The 17,408-nt window shown below is 42.7% G+C and overlaps 1 protein-coding gene across 1 annotated transcript; it reads left to right on the top strand.

The window, feature by feature from the left end:
• Window positions 1-9,960: 9,960 nt before the first annotated feature.
• Window positions 9,961-17,344, top strand: slc38a8a (solute carrier family 38 member 8a). Its single transcript, XM_029757700.1, has 10 exons — window positions 9,961-10,403; window positions 13,346-13,544; window positions 13,805-13,961; window positions 14,108-14,212; window positions 14,792-14,849; window positions 15,596-15,710; window positions 16,024-16,171; window positions 16,340-16,539; window positions 16,645-16,696; window positions 16,815-17,344. The coding sequence occupies exons 1-10, from the start codon at window positions 10,215-10,217 to the stop codon at window positions 16,915-16,917; spliced, it is 1,326 nt and encodes a 441-aa protein (XP_029613560.1). The 5' UTR covers window positions 9,961-10,214; the 3' UTR covers window positions 16,918-17,344.
• Window positions 17,345-17,408: the final 64 nt, after the last annotated feature.

The raw sequence follows: 17,408 nt of genomic DNA, 5'->3' as shown, positions 1-17,408 counted from the left end.
GTAGATCTAGCTTCAATCGAAGTATACCCCTCTGGATGGCAGGGACCTCGGCCCTAGTGATGTACTAGGCCTTCCGCTCTCCGTACCAACCTCTGGAATCGCTTTGCGGTCATGAGCAGTGCAGTTGCCATACCAAGCGGTGATGCAGCCAGTCAAGATGCTCTCAATGGTGCAGCTGTAGAACTTTGAGGTTCTGAGGGCCTATCCCAAATCTTTTCAGCCTCCTGAGGGGGATAAGACACTCGTGCACTCTTCAAGGATGTGTGGATCATGTTAATTAAGTCCTTATGATATATATACCCACTTATAAATGCCTCGTGTTACGTCAATGTTTTTAAACAACGTAAATGTATACTGTATAGCCTCAAGACATGGTTAAAATTATACATTTGATATCATGGATGGTCAGTGCTTGCATCCATAGCTCTATGAATTTGAGTGGTTACATTTCTCTAGCCCCAAGGGTGCTTTGTTATTGTTTCAATTAAGGATTCTAGTTTAGTAATTAATATTGGGCACTAACAGTTTGTACATGTGGTAATTCATAAAGGCAAAGATTATGTATTATATTGACAAGATAGTCGAGTGACCGCTCTAACAATGGAAATACAGTACATGTCCGCCTGGAAGGCGGGTGGGAGAGGGCAGATACAGGTGTGAACAACAGACAACTCTGTCATCTTTCTTCAAATTTGCCACGTGCATCCACTTATATCAATGCATTCGTAACAACCTAACCATTACAAAACTTCTATTACCTCAAATAAGCCTCACATAGCAAATTATCAATTCATTTTTTTTGACTGGCTGACCAAATTAAACTCTCATTGACCTCTGACCCGGTCCATGTACGTTTTGTTATTTTGATTTCCAAGTCAAAACGGAGAGTGGAAAAACAGAAAATGGCTTGATTACTGGCTACAGTCATGCTAGCTGGTAGTGAAGCTGCCTTACCAGAGCTACCTGCTGCAGAAAGGTCAGATTTCTCCATTACTTTCTGTAGCTAACTTACAGTAGCTAGCTCTTCTGCCGGGTGATGGTGTTTATTGACTGAGTAATAATGAACAGCAGGTAACTATTTACAGAAACTATCTAGCACTTTGCATAGCTAACTTAGCTATTTCTTACACATACAACAATATCCAATTAAGCTACAGTCAGTGCTGATGTGTGTGTGTGTGTGTGTGTGTGTGTGTGTGTGTGTGTGTGCTGAGTGTTCCTGCAGGAGAAAACCACAGTATGGCATCTCAGCTGATCATCATGAACTTCATGTAGTTACATCAGGCAAAACAGTAAGTTAATATCAGCCTTTTTATTGTTATGGGTATACTTAACCAAAATCCTTTCCTGTTCACTGAAAGACAGATGTAGGCTATACTTCTCTGAATGTATACAGTTGTAGGATCTGTAATGTGATCACCCTGTTGTTGCTGGACATTTCCTCCACTTTAAAATGTAAGACTTGATTTCCCCTAACAAAAAATGTATCAAACTTTGCAAAAATATATAATTATAATCAACACAGTAAACAGTTCCTGCAGGATTATTTTCCTGCAGGAATTGGGGGAGGGGGGTTGATGATCAATGATATGAAACCAGTTTAATATTATTTGTACACTGATTTTTTGTTTGTCCACCTGCTTCTTGAAGATTGACCACAAGTTCTCAATGGGATTAAGGTCTGGGGAGTTTCCTGTCCATGGACCCAAAATATTGATGTTTTGTTCCCGGAGCCACTTGGAGCACCTTGCCATAAGGCAAAAGTGATAACTATCATGCTGGAAAAGGCATTGTTCGTCACCAAACTGTTGCTGAATGGTTGGGAGAAGTTGCTCTCGGAGGATGTGTTGGTACCATTCTTTATTCATGGCTGTGTTCTTAGGCAAAATTGTGAGTGAGCCCACTCCCTTGGCTGAGAAGCAACCCCACACATGAATGGTCTTAGCATGCTTTACTGTTGGCATGACACAGGACTGATGGTAGCGCTCACCTTGTCTTCTCTGGACAAGCTTTTTTCCGGATGCCCCAAACAATTGGAAAGGGGATTCATCAGAGAAAATGACTTTACCCCAGTCCTCAGCAGTCCAATCCCTGTACCTTTTGCAGAATATCAGTCTGTCCCTGATGTTTTTTGTGGAGAGAAGTGGCTTCTTTGCTGCCCATCTTGACACCAGGCCATCCTCCAAAAGTCTTCGCCTCACTGTGCGTGCAGATGCACTCATACCTGCCTGCTGTCATTTCTGAGCAAGCTCTGTACTGGTGGTGTCCCGATCCCGCAGCTGAATCAACTTTAGAAGACAGTCCTGGCGCTTGCTGGACTTTCTTGGGCACCCTGAAGCCTTCTTCACAACAATTGAACCGCTCTCCTTGAAGTTCTTGATGATCCAATAAATGGTTGATTTAGGTGCAATCTTACTGGCAGCAATATCTTTGCCTGTGAAGCCCTTTTTTGTGCAAAGAAATGATGACGGCACGTGTTGCCTTGCAGGTAACCATGGTTGACAGAGGAAGAACAATGATTCAAAGCACCACCCTCCTTTTGAAGCTTCCAGTCTGTTATTCGAACCCAATCAGCATGACAGAGTGATCTCCAGCCCTGTCCTCGTCAACACTTACACCTGTGTTAACGAGAGAATCACTGACATGATGTCAGCTGGTCCTTTTGTGGCAGGGCTGAAATGCAGTGGAAATATTTTGGGGGGATTCAGTTCATTTGCATGGCAAAGAGGGACTTTGCAATTCATCTGATCACTCTTTATAACATTCTGGAGTATATGCAAATTGCCATCATACAAACTGAGGCAGCAGACTTTGAAAATTTATATTTGTGTCATTCTCAACTTTTGGCCACGACTGTATATGAGATGTACATACATGAGACATGTAAACATTATTAAAGTGGCATTATTTAAAGTGACTAGTGATCCATTTATTAAAGTGGCCAAGGATTCAAATCTGTATGTAGGCAGCAGCCTCTCTGTCTGATGGCCATGAGATATAAGCTGTTTTTCAGTCTCTCGGTCCCAGCTTTGATGCACCTGTACTGACCTCACCTTCTAGATGGTAGAGGGGTGAACAGGCAGTGGCTCAGGTGGTGGTTGCCCTTGATTATCTTTTTGGCCTTTCTGTGACATTGGGTCCTGTAGGTGTCCTGGAGGGCAGGTAGTTTGCCCCCGGTGATGCGTTGTGCAGACCACACCCCCTTCTGGAGAGCCTTGCGGTTGAGGGCGATGTAGTTGCCGTACCAGGCGGTGATACAGCCCGACAGGATGCTCTCAATTGTGTATCTGTAAAAGTTTGTGCACTGTTGTGCCTTGTTCACTACACTGTCTGTGTGGGTGGACCATTTCAGTTGGTCCGTGATATGTAAGCAGAGGAACTTAACTTTCAACCTGCACTACTGTCCCTTCGATATGGATAGAGTGGTGCTCCCTCTGCTGTTTCCTGAAGTCCAAGATCATCACCTTTGTTTTGTTGACGTTGAGTGAGGTTGTTCTCCTGACACCACACTCCGAATGCCCACACCTCCTCCCTGTAGGCTGTCTCGTCATTGTTGGTAATCATGCCCACCACTGTTGTGTCGTCTGCAAACTTGATGATTGAGTTGGAGGCGTGCATGGCCACGCAGTCATGGTTGAACAGGGAGTACAGGAGGGGGCTGAGCACGCACCCTTGTGGGGCCCCAGTGTTGAGGATCAGCGAAGTGGAGTTGTTTCCTACCTTCACCACCTGGGGGCGGCCAGTCAAAGTTCAAGACCCAATTGCACAGGGCGTGGTTGAGACCCAGGGCCTCAAGCTTAATGATTAGGTTGGAGGGTACTATGGTGTTTAATGCTGAGCTGTAGTCAATGAACAGCATTCTTATATAGGTATTCCTCTTGTCCAGATGGGATAGGGCAGTGTGATGGCGATTGCATCATCTGTGGACCTGTTGGGGTGGTATGCAAACTGAAGTAGGTCTAGGGTGGCAGGTAAGGTGATATGATCGTTGACTAGTCTCTCAAAGCTCTTCATGATGACAGAAGTGAGTGCTACGGGGCGATAGTTATCTTTGCCTTCTTGCGTACAGGAACAATGTTGGCCATCTTGAAGCATGTGAGGATAGTAGACTGGGATAGGGAGTGATTGAATAGGTCCATAAACACACCAACCAGCTGAGTGGACCCGGTGTGGTTGTCTGCTGCAATAGCCCATCCGTGACAAGGACCGATGAGTTGTGCGATCCGAGATGTCATTCTGCACACCACTGTTGTCCTGCACCGTTATTTGCCGGTTTGTGGCCTGCCTGTTAGCTTGCACGATTCTGGCCATTCTCCTTAGACCTCTCTCACCAACAAGCAGTTTTCACCCACAGGACGGCCGCTGACTGGATGTTTGTCGCACTATTCCCAGTAAACCCTAGACACTGTGGTGCGTGAAGAGCCCAGGAAGCCTGGTGTTTCTGAGAAACTGGAACCGCTGATCATACCACGCTCAAAGTTGCTCAGGTCACTCGTTTTGCCCATTCTAACGTTCAGTTGAACAGTAACTGAATGCCTTGATGACAGTCTGCCTGCTTTATATAGCAAGCCGCGTCCACTTGACTCGCAATCTGAGGAAGCAAACCATTTTCGTGAACAGAATAAACTGGCCACTGAGTATTTCTCGATCCCCTCTTACAACACCCTGATGCTGTACCCTACTGTGCTGAGACAATATGACTCTAGAACAGTTTTACAATATTTTAAATGGAATGCTCAACAGTGATTATCCATCTCAATTCAATGGGGATTTATTGGTATAGGAAACGTATGATAATATTGCCAAAGCAAGTGGAATAAATAAACTCAAATGAACAGTTAACTCTCCCTCTATCTATTTCTCTGTCTTGACAATCCTCACAGTTCACTCACAGATGGTATGTAGGCTGGTTGATTACACCTGCAGGTCTGTTTGAGGGACAATTGGACAGAACATATCAGAATTCTTGGACTTCAGCGGAGACCCTCTTCTCCTTCCCCATCCTTCAAGGAAAGTCCCTTATTTACACTTCCTGTTAGGCATGATGCTCTCAAGATGTGTTTCTCAATTTCTCGCATGTTGTGTGGTATTACCGAGAGAACACCCCTAGACACTTTCAAATTGGTTGTCCACATCAGACTAATTATTGTTTAAATATTGCATCCATCTCACAGAATTCAAATGATTCCTCTACTGCCCCTTGCTTTTTCTCTTCTCTCCAGGATACATTGGGGTAAGTTGTTTTGCTGTTGGCACCAATGCCATGTTGTCAGGTTGCCAAATCAACTACTTAATCTCCCTCATACTAAACTTTGCTCACTCTTGTTCAACTGCCCTTTGATTAAATCGGTTTAATTCAATGTTTAAATTTGCTTCATGTGTGGTTTTTACTGAAAGCTGACAGATGGCACTTGTAAGGGGGATGTGGGGGGAGAGAGTGGATAGATGGGTGTCGATGGGTTTGGTTGAAGAAACCTGTCCTTCTACCTCCCCTCCTTCTCTTGATAAGTAATTCAATTGAATGTAATTGCTGCATTTTACCTGTGATCCAAAATCAAATAATTGTATACAAGCTAAGACTAAATGAGATATAATTTGTATTTATTCTGATGGACCCCAGCTACTCTTCCTGGGGTCCAGGAAAAATAATGCAGTTTATACAATTTTAAAAACATTACAATTAGCGATGCACGATCTATCGGTGAACATATCGGAATCGGCCGATATTAGCTAAAAATGCCAACACCGGCCTGATGTCTAGGTTAACGCCGATGTGCAAAACCGATGTCAAAGCTGACGTGCATACCTACGTAACGTAGGTACATGACGTAATGACGCCACGTAAAATTTAGCCCACAATGTCTGCTGTATGGATCAAGCAGTCATTTGAAAGAGTAAGAACATTTCAGCGAGACAACGCAAAGGTGAAATCCATTAACGCCAAGATAATGGAATTCATTGTCCTTGACAATCAATCGTTCTATGTCGTGGTGATTTTGGCTTTCGCGACTGGTCGAGCACCAGGACACACTACCGAGTGCACTATTTTTCAGATGTTGCCCTACTGGAGTTACACAGTAATAGCGTCACTGCTATTAGCTTCACAACATACTATGGAATGCCATTTGGGTTTTTGCGTGTGAAAAAAGATACGTCAAACAACACAGTTCTATTATAGAATGTTGTGTGTTCTGAATTTGCACGTGCAAGCCAAGCACCACCACTACTATCAGTAGCACTGTCAAAGCTGCACACAAAAAAATCTAACAAAATGCAAACAAGCAAACACCGGCCACGAACGATGTGTTTACAATACTGCGTTGGTAATAAAGCATTATTTGGATGACCGCAACTTCTGGGGTAGCTAGCTTTAGCTTGGTACCTAGCTAGCACCAATCCCACCAGCCTGAAAACAATGACCAGGAGAAACTGCAGTCATTTTCATTATTCTTAGCAATGATTTAGGAATCCTTGTATGTAAGTATTAGCTAGGTAGCCACTTGTTGTTTGCCTATTGAAATTGAACTTCAGTTCATGAAAATAAATAGCTAGCCAGCTACTTAACCCTTTTGCCCAAAGCTAACTTAATCTGGCTAGTGAGGCTCGACCGAAACGGGTTATGTGTGTTGAAGCTAGCCACAATAAGGATTGGGCACAATAGTGAAATTTGCTGTTTGCCTTCAAAATAAAAGTACCTCTTTGAAAGTGATGCAGAAGGTTACAATTGGTGGAATCATGTCATATTTAGACTAGATAATGTTAAACAAGGTTGGAATGTGAAGCAATGAAATGGGGAATCAGTCTACTCGGTGACACCCACAGACCACACTGTATAGTGTTTATGCAAATATTAGTGTTGTAGCTCTTATCGCGGGACTGTGTGAAATCCCCTCCCCAGTCAGCCTATTATGTGTATTGACATTCATATTGCACTGTACAGCTTTACCTAAGGATTGGGGATCAATGAAATGGGGTATCAGTCTACTCAATACCCAAGATATTTTTTCCCAACGTCCTCCTCAGAATTATCAGACTACAAAACATCTAAGCAGTATTGTTTTTCCGCAGGAATAGTGTTCAACACACATAGGTTGACAATAAATGTGGCCCAATTCACAGTTGTTTCAGAGTCCCGCAATAAGAGCTATGACGCTAATGTATTCTGGGTGTCACTTAGTAGACTGATACCCCATGTCATGGATCCACAATCCACAGGTAAGGCTGTACAGTGAAATAAGTATGCCACCAATGCAATTCTAAAGTATAATACATCCAGTGTGATTTCTGATTTTTGTCAAATTAACAAATTCTTATTGAGGCTATCTTCACATAGATGGGTCCAACCACCATTAATCAAGTAAGAACTGTCTTATTAATTAGTGTTATTTTAGATGATGACACCGAGCTATATAGTTAGCTAGCTAACTATAGCTACTGAAACAGATGTCATTTTGCTATGTTTCTGGGGAAGAACATTGTTTGCATCCATGAGCTAGCTCGCTTTTTTTTTTATGACCAGCACTGTATGTGAGGGGTCAGAGAATTAAGAGGCAAAGCTCCTGAGGCTACAGCCCACTAACAAATGACCAGCCAAGCCACCACACACACCTGCAGTAGACTCCTCTCCCTGCCCCCACCTACTTACACACATTCAAGGAAGATCTAAGTCTGTATTCACTTATGGGCCAATTCCTAATTAGGAAATGTATGCCTTTCCTACACACTTCTCAGAAGTTGGTATTCAGACTTACCTTTTGCGTGGCTCCTTTGCACGCACTGCATACATTTAATTAGCCTCTTATGGCTAGGGGGCAGTATTTTCACGGCTGGATAAAAAACGTACCCCATTTAATCTGATTATTAGTCCTGCCCAGAAACTAGAATATGCATATAATTATTAGCTTTGGATAGAAAACACTTGAATGGTGTCTGTGAGTATAACAGAACTCATTTGGCAGGCCAAAACGTGAGAAGATTCTGTTCAGGAAGTACCCTGTCTGACCATTTCTTGCCCTTCTTTGTCATCTCTATTCATTACAAAGGATCTCTGCTGTTACGTGACACTTCCTACGGCTCCAATGGGCTCTCAGAGCCCGGGAAAAACCTGAATGACGTAATTCAAAGCCCTGGCTGAAACACACGAGCGCTTTTGTTAAGTGGTCTATCAGAGGACAAAGGGCTTAGGCGCGGGCACTGGCCGCCTCCGCCTTTCTGTTTTTCCCTCTGTTTACAGACACGCAGATTCCCGGTCGGAATATTATCGCTTTTCTACGAGATAAATTGCATAAAAATTTATTTTAAACAGCGGTTGACATGCTTCGAAGTACGGTAATGGAATATTTAGAAATTTTTTGTCACATTATGCGCCATGCGCACGACCGTGATTTACCATTGGGATAGTGTCTTGAAACCATGAACAAAACGTCGCTGATGGAACATAACGATGGATTATTTGGGACCAAACCTACATTTGTTATTGAAGTAGAAGTCCTGGGAGTGCATTCTGACGAAGAACAGGAAAGGTAAGACCATTTTTCTTATAGTAAATCTGATTGTGGTGAAGGATAAACTTGCCGGGTGTCTAAATAGCTAGCCCGTGATGGCTGGGCTATATACTTAGAATATTGCAAAATGTGCTTCATCTGAAAAGCTATTTTAAAATCGGACATATCGAGTGCATAGAGGAGTTCTGTATCTATAATTCTTAAAATAATTGTTATGCTTTTTGTGAACGTTTATCGTGAGTAATTTAGTAAATTGTTAGTAAATTCCCCGGAAGTTTGCGGGGGTTATGCTAGTTCTGAACGTCACATGCTAATGTAAAAAGCTGTTTTTTGATATAAATATGAACTTGATTGAACAAAACATGCATGTATTGTATAACATAATGTCCTAGGTGTGTCATCTGATGAAGATCATCAAAGGTTAGTGCTGCATTTAGCTGTCTTCTGGGATTTTGTGACATTATATGCTAGCTTGAAAAATAGGTGTCTGATTATTTCTGGCTGGGTACTCTGCTGACATAATCTAATGTTTTGCTTTCGCTGTAAAGCCTTTTTGAAATCGGACAGTGTGGTTAGATTAACGAGAGTCTTGTCTTTAAATAGCTGTAAAATAGTCATATGTTTGAAAAATGGAAGTTTTCGGTTTTTAGAGGAATTTGTATTTCGCGCCACGCCCATCATTGGATATTGGAGCAGACGTTCCGCTAGCGGAACATCTAGATGTAAGAGCTGCTGAAAACCCTCCCACTCGCTGGCCAACAGATTTTCTCATGGAGTTTTCATTCAATAGGGGTTTCAGCACAGGAGTTTGAGGCACCTTAACTGGGAAGGATTGGCTCATAGTAATGGCTGGAACAGTCTATTTGGAATGGTAATCAAACTCATTAAACACATGGTTTCCATGTCTTTGATACCATTTCATTTACTCCATTCCAGCCATTGTTATGAGTTGTCCTCCCTTCAGCAGCTTCCCGGGGTTTTCAGCACATTTAAATTAAGCCATCCCTTTAAATACAGTGGACCTTTAATTAGAATTTTGTCAACAGAAAGTATGGAGAAATCTGACCTTTCCATAGCAGGTAGCTTTGGCCGGGCAGCTTCATCTTGTTGCAGGTTGAGGGACTAACTTACTTCCACTAGCTACTACAAGCTAGCATGACTATAGCCAGTAACCAGGCAGGGCTAGCTAGTTAGCTGAAATTTGTTGAGTTTGTTCTATTGGCATGCTAACTTCATAATAAGTTCTGCATCTTAGTTAAGATGAGTATTTTTATCTTCATGGCGCACACAGGCTAAGCCTTTCTTTGTGCTGCCACACCCCTAAGACTCATGAATATTCTATGAGGGGGAGTGTACTTCCAGGTATGGACAAAATGAAAAAGTAAAATCCCAAAATGTCATAAATGTTATTTGTTTTACGTTATTCCATGTCCAACTTTGAAACAATCAATGAGAGAAATTAGAGAACAAGTTGAGTTACAATTTTCGTTTCTCAAATTCAGAAACTAAAAACTAGCCGTTTTCTGTTTTTCCACTCTACTTTTTGACTAGGAAATCAAAATAAGAAAAGTACACGGACCTTCCCAACCCAATCCTTGCTCCATCCTCCTTTCTAGTTCACCTTTATTTCTTGAGCAGATTCCTGTGAACACATCGCCTGGCACGAGTCGCAGAGGTTTTTCGGAGAGTTTGGAGCAAGTCTGACAAAGCATGGAAGAGTTGGCGAGAGAAAGCATCAGCTTGCTGGCCAAGCCCACACTCGATACAGATGGCCCAAGACTTGGATCTTTGGGAGCAATTTTCATCATGCTCAAATCTGCGCTTGGTGCGGGACTTCTCAACTTCCCATGGGCTTTCGAGAAAGCCGGTGGAATTCACTCGGCGGTTGCAGTGGAGATGGTAAATGACTTTACTGACCCCAGTAACACAATGTACTTTATTTGATGCATTCTTGATATTAAACGTCATTTTAACCACCTGATTTAATACGTGATTTAAACCAATTTAAACGATCTATATAGGCCTACTCCAAACCTATTGATTTAGTCTTGCCATTTACTGTGTAGGACGAACCATCTAGAATTGGTTGGTGATTCGTTTTGGGAATCAAATCAAGTCAAATTGTATTCGTCACGTGCTTCGTGAACAAATGTTGTGGAAGAACAGTGAAATGCCAAGTCTACTTATTGGCTTTCTCAACAATGCAGAGAGAAATAAAATATCGAACCGTAAAACACGTGATAACAGATAAACAAGAGTAATGATAACTTGGCTATATACAAGGGGTACCAGCAATGTTCCCTCGTTTTCTGGGGCATTGAGTAAACTTCAGGTTGTGAAAATTCTGTGCAACTTCCAGCACACATTTACTGTGAATATTGGGGTTATACCCCCATTAATTTACTGTTTTAACAGTGTCCAAGTAGGCTACTGTGACTATTTGATCATATTGTAGGCCTTCCATAAAAAACGATGGAGAAAATGCATCACAACATTTTAACATGGAAATGGGTATTATCGTTCAGCCTACAGTAGCAGCTAATATGTGATGTTCAATGTAGGCCTACATTCCACAAGACTTTTGAAAAAAACATGCTGGGCTTGACATTAACCTGTTTATCCACTTGTCCTTCAGACAAGAAGGTGATTGAACATTTTGTTGTGTTGTTTAATACAAGAAACCACTTTACAAAATACAATTTATTATTATTCCATACCATTATTACAGAGAATTATGCTACCCTCTGCCTATTGGCTACTCAGTCCCGTGTGGCTCAGTTGGTAGAGCATGGTGTTTGCAACGCCAGGGTTGTGGGTTCGATTCCCACGGGGGACCAGTATGAAAAAAATGTATGAAATGTATGCATTCACTACTGTAAGTTGCTCTGGATAAGAGCTTCTGCTAAATTACTAAAATGTAAATGTACTTAGCTTATTCAAGCCTGTTTTAAAATACAACACTGTGCCTTTCAAGACATAAAAAAAAGCTCTTTACCTGACTGCTTTTTAAAGATAGCTAGAAATGTAAAGGTTTTGCGCTCTTGTAGGAAGCAATCACTCCCTCATTGCTGACTACACATTAGCTATAACTGGGCTAATGACTCACTAACTAGCAAAGAATATGAACAAATGTGCACACGTGGCTACATGCAGCTCTCGCTTTGATCTCAAAACAGGTGCATAATAATCGCGACCGCTCATGCTGCAAAACAGTCCAGTTCAAAGTAAATTTTACATATCCATATATGGCAATGGTCTATTTGCGTATAGGCCTACTGCAGCTCTGATTGGTTATGGCGCACCGGTCTGTGTAGAGTATGGGCCTGCGTCATGCCTGTCAATGCAAAAGAATCCTATTCCGATGCGGTCTACCTACAACAAAATCTCTTGCATAGTTTTGCATACTAAGTCTTGCATAGTTCGTTTTGTTTCAGTATGTTACATTGAAAGTGGCTAATATTGCATTGATTTGATCACAATTGCCACAGTAAAGGAAAACGTTGATAGTGTTAACTAACAGGGAAAACTCTAGAAGGTTGATTGAGGTTCAATCTTGTGATTCTCTGCACGGGCTGCGCTCCCAGACACATGCGTAGCTTAGAGGGAACATTGGGGACCAGAACCTAGTCGATGTGCAGGGGTACGAGGTAATTGAGGTAGATATGTACATATAACTAGGAATAAATTGACAGATAGTGAAGATAGTAAACAGTAGAAGCAGCGTATGTGATGAGTCAAAAGAGTTTGTGCAAAAAGGGTCAATGCAGATAGTCTGGGTAGCTATTTGCTTAACTATTTAACTAACTATTTAGCAGTCTTTTGGCTTGGGGGTAGAAGCTGTTCAGGGTCCTGTTGGTTCCAGACTTTGTGCATTGGTACCACTTGCCGTGCGGAAGCAGAGAGAATAGTCTATGACTTGGGTGGCTGGAGTCTTTGACAATTTTTAGGACCTTTCTCTGACACCACCCGGTATAGAGGTCCTGGATGTCAGGGAGCTCGGCCCCAGTGATGTACTGGGCCGTACGCACTACCCTTTGTAGCGTCTTGCGGTCGGATGCCAAGCGGTTGTCAAACCAAGCGGTGATGCAGCCAGTCAAGATGCTCTCAATGATGCAGCTGCAGAAATGTTTGAAAATCTGAGGGCCCATCCAGCCAAATCTTTTCAGCCTCCTGAGGGGGAAGAGGTGTTGTTGTGTCATCTTCACAGCTGTGTTGGTGTGTTTGGACCATAATATATCCTTAGTGATGTGGACACCGAGGAACTTGAAGGTCTCGACCCGCTCCACTACAGCCTCGTCAATGTGAATTAGGGGCGTGCTCGGCCCTTCGTTTCCTGTAGTACACAATCAGCTACTTTGTCTTGCTGACGTTGAGGGAGAGGTTGTTGTCCTGGCACCACACTGCCAGTTCCCTGCCCTCCTCCCTATAGGCTGTCTCATCGTTGTCGGTGATCAGCCCTACCACCGGAGTGTCGCCGAGGAGGGGCTAACATGCCAAGAGCCGGATAGCTTGCGTAATTGATTAATTTTGGGTAGCCTAAATATTCTTAATCAAATAATAGCATCAATGTTGACAATTTCACATTTTTTCATTTTGTACATAATCAAAATAAAGCACCGCAGTCAAGCACATCATTCTCAGCAGTTGTACACTCTGGTTATCCCTTCCCCTCATCCATGTTATCCTTTATTAGCCTGGCTGACATGAATCACGAAGACTTCGAGTTTGGTGTCAGCCAGACCATCCGTTATAGACCTACTCTCTTATTATTTGCTCAATCACATCTCTCTTCTCCCACTCAGCAACCTCTTGATTGTATCTTCATCTCTCCTCCGCCCCAGGTGTCCCTGGTGTTCCTCATCAGTGGCCTGGTAATCCTGGGCTACTCCTCCTCCATCAGTGGTCAGAACACATACCAGGCCGTGGTGAAGGATGTGTGTGGGCCTGCCATCGGGCAGCTCTGTGAGGTCGTCTTCGTCTTCAACCTCTTCATGATCTCTGTGGCCTTCCTGGTCATAGTGTCGGACCAGCTGGAGAAACGTGAGTATCTTCATGCTTCTCCCCGACTGCATGACTCCTGCATGACTCCCTAACTATTCCTTACTGGATTATGTTACCGTTTCATAATAAAATCATTTCTTCCTGAACTATTTCTTCTGGAGCCTTTGAAATCATCAGATTTTCCTGTCCCCACTTCTCATTATGTAATGATGATAATTGGAAATAGGTTAATGATATAGATTTTCAACTTCATATACAGTATCTGATACATGTTTCTTTATGTAATTTTTGTGTTGCAGTATGCATCTCCCTTTATGAGTTGATCACTGGATTGCCCGAGACAGACATGCCATACCACTGGTACACACACCCACATTTCGCCCTCATCCTCCTGTGTGTCTTCCTCATCCTCCCTCTCTCCATCCCTAAAGAGATCAGTATTCAGAAGTACATCAGGTGAGTGAGTCATTTATGGGCAGTGTACTACAGCATTGTAAAGATTTAAACCCAGGCTACTTGGTGCAGAACATTGCAACATTTGTGTGGCTGTTACTGCCATATTCAATCTCATGTTATGCTCAACCCTTTCCCTCTTTTTGAAGTGTTTTAGGTACTCTGGCGGCTACATACCTAACAGTGGCCATCATTGTGAAATATCACACACTAGAGGGCAGTGAGGTGCACATACCCCCCTTGTACACAAGTGGGTGAGTGCTTGTAATCCCAATTCATATTAGTTTGACCTTTGAGCAATTTCTGTCCTTGTTACATAGTCTGAGTGACGTGAACAATATCGATATGATTTTATGACAGGCCTATGTGATGGCTTTCAGCATAGGCCTATGCTGAAGGCCACCAAATAGGCCTATGCTAAAGGCCACCAAATAGGCCTATGCTAAAGGCCACCAAATAGGCCTATGCTAAAGGCCACCAAATAGGCCTATGCTAAAGGCCACCAAATAGGCCTATCATAAAATCATATCGATATAGTTGGAAAATGCTGTCAAGTTAAATGTAACCTGTAAAGAAGTCTGTAAGATCAGGATGTAAGATGCCCTATAATATTAGGAGATTTTAGTCCTTGTTCCCTTGTTAAATGTATTTTCATTTTGAGCTACATTTTGACTGTCTGGGAGTGGAGTCCGAGCCCTCAGCCCACACATTGTAATGTGTCGGTGTGATTGACAGAAACTGTAAAAGACTGAAATTGCCTCAGGTCAGATTAGGTCTTGTTGAAAAGGCCCTTTTAAGAGCCACTCTGAAGTTTTCTTGTCGTCTCTCTGTAGAATAAGCTCTTGGGCTTCGATGTTCAGCGTTATCCCGACCATCTGCTTTGGCTTTCAGGTGAGTACGGCTTCAAACATGTTTGTTTTTCAAAGTGGTCACTTGTGAGGTTAGATTCATTTTCTTTACGAAGCCAATGGTTAAAAGTCTGGCATTTACCCCAAATTCTGGTCAATTGAGGAGCTGTCTATTGAGGAGTGGTCAGTCATCACAGTCCAACAGAGCCTCAGGCTATCTGGCAGAGGAGAGCTGTTTCTCTGTTCAATATTTTAACTTGGGTAAGATTGGAGGAAAATTGGAAAATATTACTCATTTTCAGAGATATTGTTTGTAATCTTCTGAGTAACCAAGGAAACACAGGGGGATTGTCAGAAACGTAATAAAAGGGAAGTGGGGAGAGACGCAGACAAAGCCCAGCTCCCTGAGCCCCTGCACCCCCGGGCTGATTGATTACTGAGCTGGTGAAAAAAAGAGGAAGGATGGGAATCCTGAAGGAAGGTGGATGGAGGAATGTTGAGTAAAATTTGATCGAGAAAACCTGGAAGAACCTTGCTAGTGTAATGTATATAGTTGAATTGTCAGCTTGTGACAAAGGATCTGATGTTCTATGATTGGGAGCATTAAGAGCTGTGGAGCCCCATGCTATACATAGTCTCAATGTAAGGGCCAGAGCTAACTGGCCACCAGAATGATTCAAAGGATTACACTAAGTGTTGGGACTCAAGCCTGTCACAGGTCTATGTAGTCATGTTTCTTTGAGCTTTGCATTCTGAGCCTGCCATGTTCTGTATCATTCTGTGCTCCAGTGTCACGAGGCGTGCATAGCCATCTACAGCAGCATGGAGAACAAAAGCCTGTCCCATTGGGTGTTCATCTCTGTGGTGTCCATGTTCTTCTGCCTGGTCATTTACTCCCTTACTGGTGAGACTCATCCCTTCAATACTCTGGCTCATAGCACCGAGTGATTGTAGTGAACACAGTGACCATACTATTGTAGACTCTTAGAAAAAAAGGTTCCAAAGGAGTTCTTCGGCTGTCCCCACAGGAGAACCCTTTTAGGTTTCAGGTAGAACCCTTTTAGGTTTCCTCTGTGGAAAGGGTTCTACATGGAACCATAAAGGGTTCTACCTGAAACCTAAAAGGGTTCTTCAAAGGGTTCTCCTATGGGGACAGCTGAAGAACCTTTTAGGTCAAGTTGGTGTTTGAATGTGTTTCCCCTCCCTTTCTGGTTCAGGTGTTTACGGATACCTGACATTTGGCAAGGATGTTGCAGCTGATATTCTGATGTCATACACAGGGGACGATGTCCTCATGATCATTGCAAGACTGCTCTTTGGCATCTCTATCATCACCATCTTCCCCATCATCCTCCTGCTAGGAAGGTAACATGATGGCTGGAGAGCATTTAATAATGGGTATTACGTAGAAATAGCATTCATTGGCCATTTTTTAAATCAGAACATTTGAAGTCGAAATAAAGAACTCGTTAGTAAATTTGTCTGTTTGGCCCAGTGAGCCTCATTGCAGTGTCTCTAACGTTCTGCACTCAGGTCCGTGATTCAGGACCCACTGCTGAGTTTCCGTCGGCGCTTCCACGTTGTGACCGAGTCGTATGAGAACTGTAGCCGTGTGGGGCTGACTGTAGCCTGGATCACCATCACCCTGCTCATTGCCATGTTCATCCCAGACATCAGCAAGGTTATCAGTATCATTGGGGGAATCAGCGCATTTTTCATTTTCATCTTCCCAGGTGGGAAAATTATCCCCCTTTCACACCTTCACTCTCTCCCACACAGTTGTATGTGAATCGAACTAGCAGAGATAATGTATGTTTGCTTTATCTGCTTGTGTGCAGGGCTATGTCTAGTATTTGCCATGCAGTCAGAGCAAGTATCTTTCAAAACACGGTGAGTTTGAACCAATCATGGTCACTCACTCAAACCATTCATCCATCCAAATCCTTCTTTACATTGACACCATGTTTCTCCTTTATTTTCTCCCTCCCCCTCCCCCATTCCCTCTCAGAGTGGTCCTAACAACATGGGGGATGATCACTCTGATCTGTGGGGCCTTCATCTTTGGACAGAGCACCACCATCGCCATCATACAGCTCCTCAATAAGATCTAAACCTAACTGGTACATGTCTTCATTGTGTGAGATTTGTTGACTGGGTAGGAATAGGGGACTTTTCTATTCTTATTCTTCTTACTTTTGTATTATTTCATTTGCACAATGTGTTCTGCTCACTGTCTGATACACTGAAGGAAATCGGGAATGGAAGTTTACATAATAGGTTAAAAAAAGTATTTACAGCCATAATGAAAGGATGGCCATAGAGTGAACATTTCATATGGGGGTGGGGGAGAAAGTGAGTTATTTTCACTTTTTGTAAATGTGTGTGTTGTGTTTGCTGTGATATTTTGAATGAACATGAACGGTGTATTCTCACGTAGGTTGCTGTCTCAAGTTACGATTCTTCCTTTTGTGTACAGTATGTCGATGTTTCTCATTGTACTGACATGTTTATCAGAAGTAAAATGTTTTATAGGAAATATGCACTGGCATTTGTTTTTCATTAGTCGTCATACTACATGTTGTGTGCATGCTTTCCCAGAAAT

Source organism: Salmo trutta, chromosome 7, assembly GCF_901001165.1.
Source record: "Salmo trutta chromosome 7, fSalTru1.1, whole genome shotgun sequence".
Classification (NCBI taxonomy): Eukaryota; Metazoa; Chordata; class Actinopteri; order Salmoniformes; family Salmonidae; genus Salmo; species Salmo trutta.
This window is presented reverse-complemented; position numbering and strand designations above follow the sequence as displayed.

What these genes read in the sequence shown, in the direction of transcription:
- slc38a8a (XM_029757700.1), top strand. Translation starts at nt 10,215, where the DNA reads ATGGAAGAGTTGGCGAGAGAAAGCATCAGCTTGCTGGCCAAGCCCACA. An exon ending in GGTCATTTACTCCCTTACTG is followed by an intron (nt 15,711 to 16,023) that starts GTGAGACTCATC and finishes TTTCTGGTTCAG; the next exon opens with GTGTTTACGGATACCTGACA. An exon ending in TTTCATTTTCATCTTCCCAG is followed by an intron (nt 16,540 to 16,644) that starts GTGGGAAAATTA and finishes GCTTGTGTGCAG; the next exon opens with GGCTATGTCTAGTATTTGCC.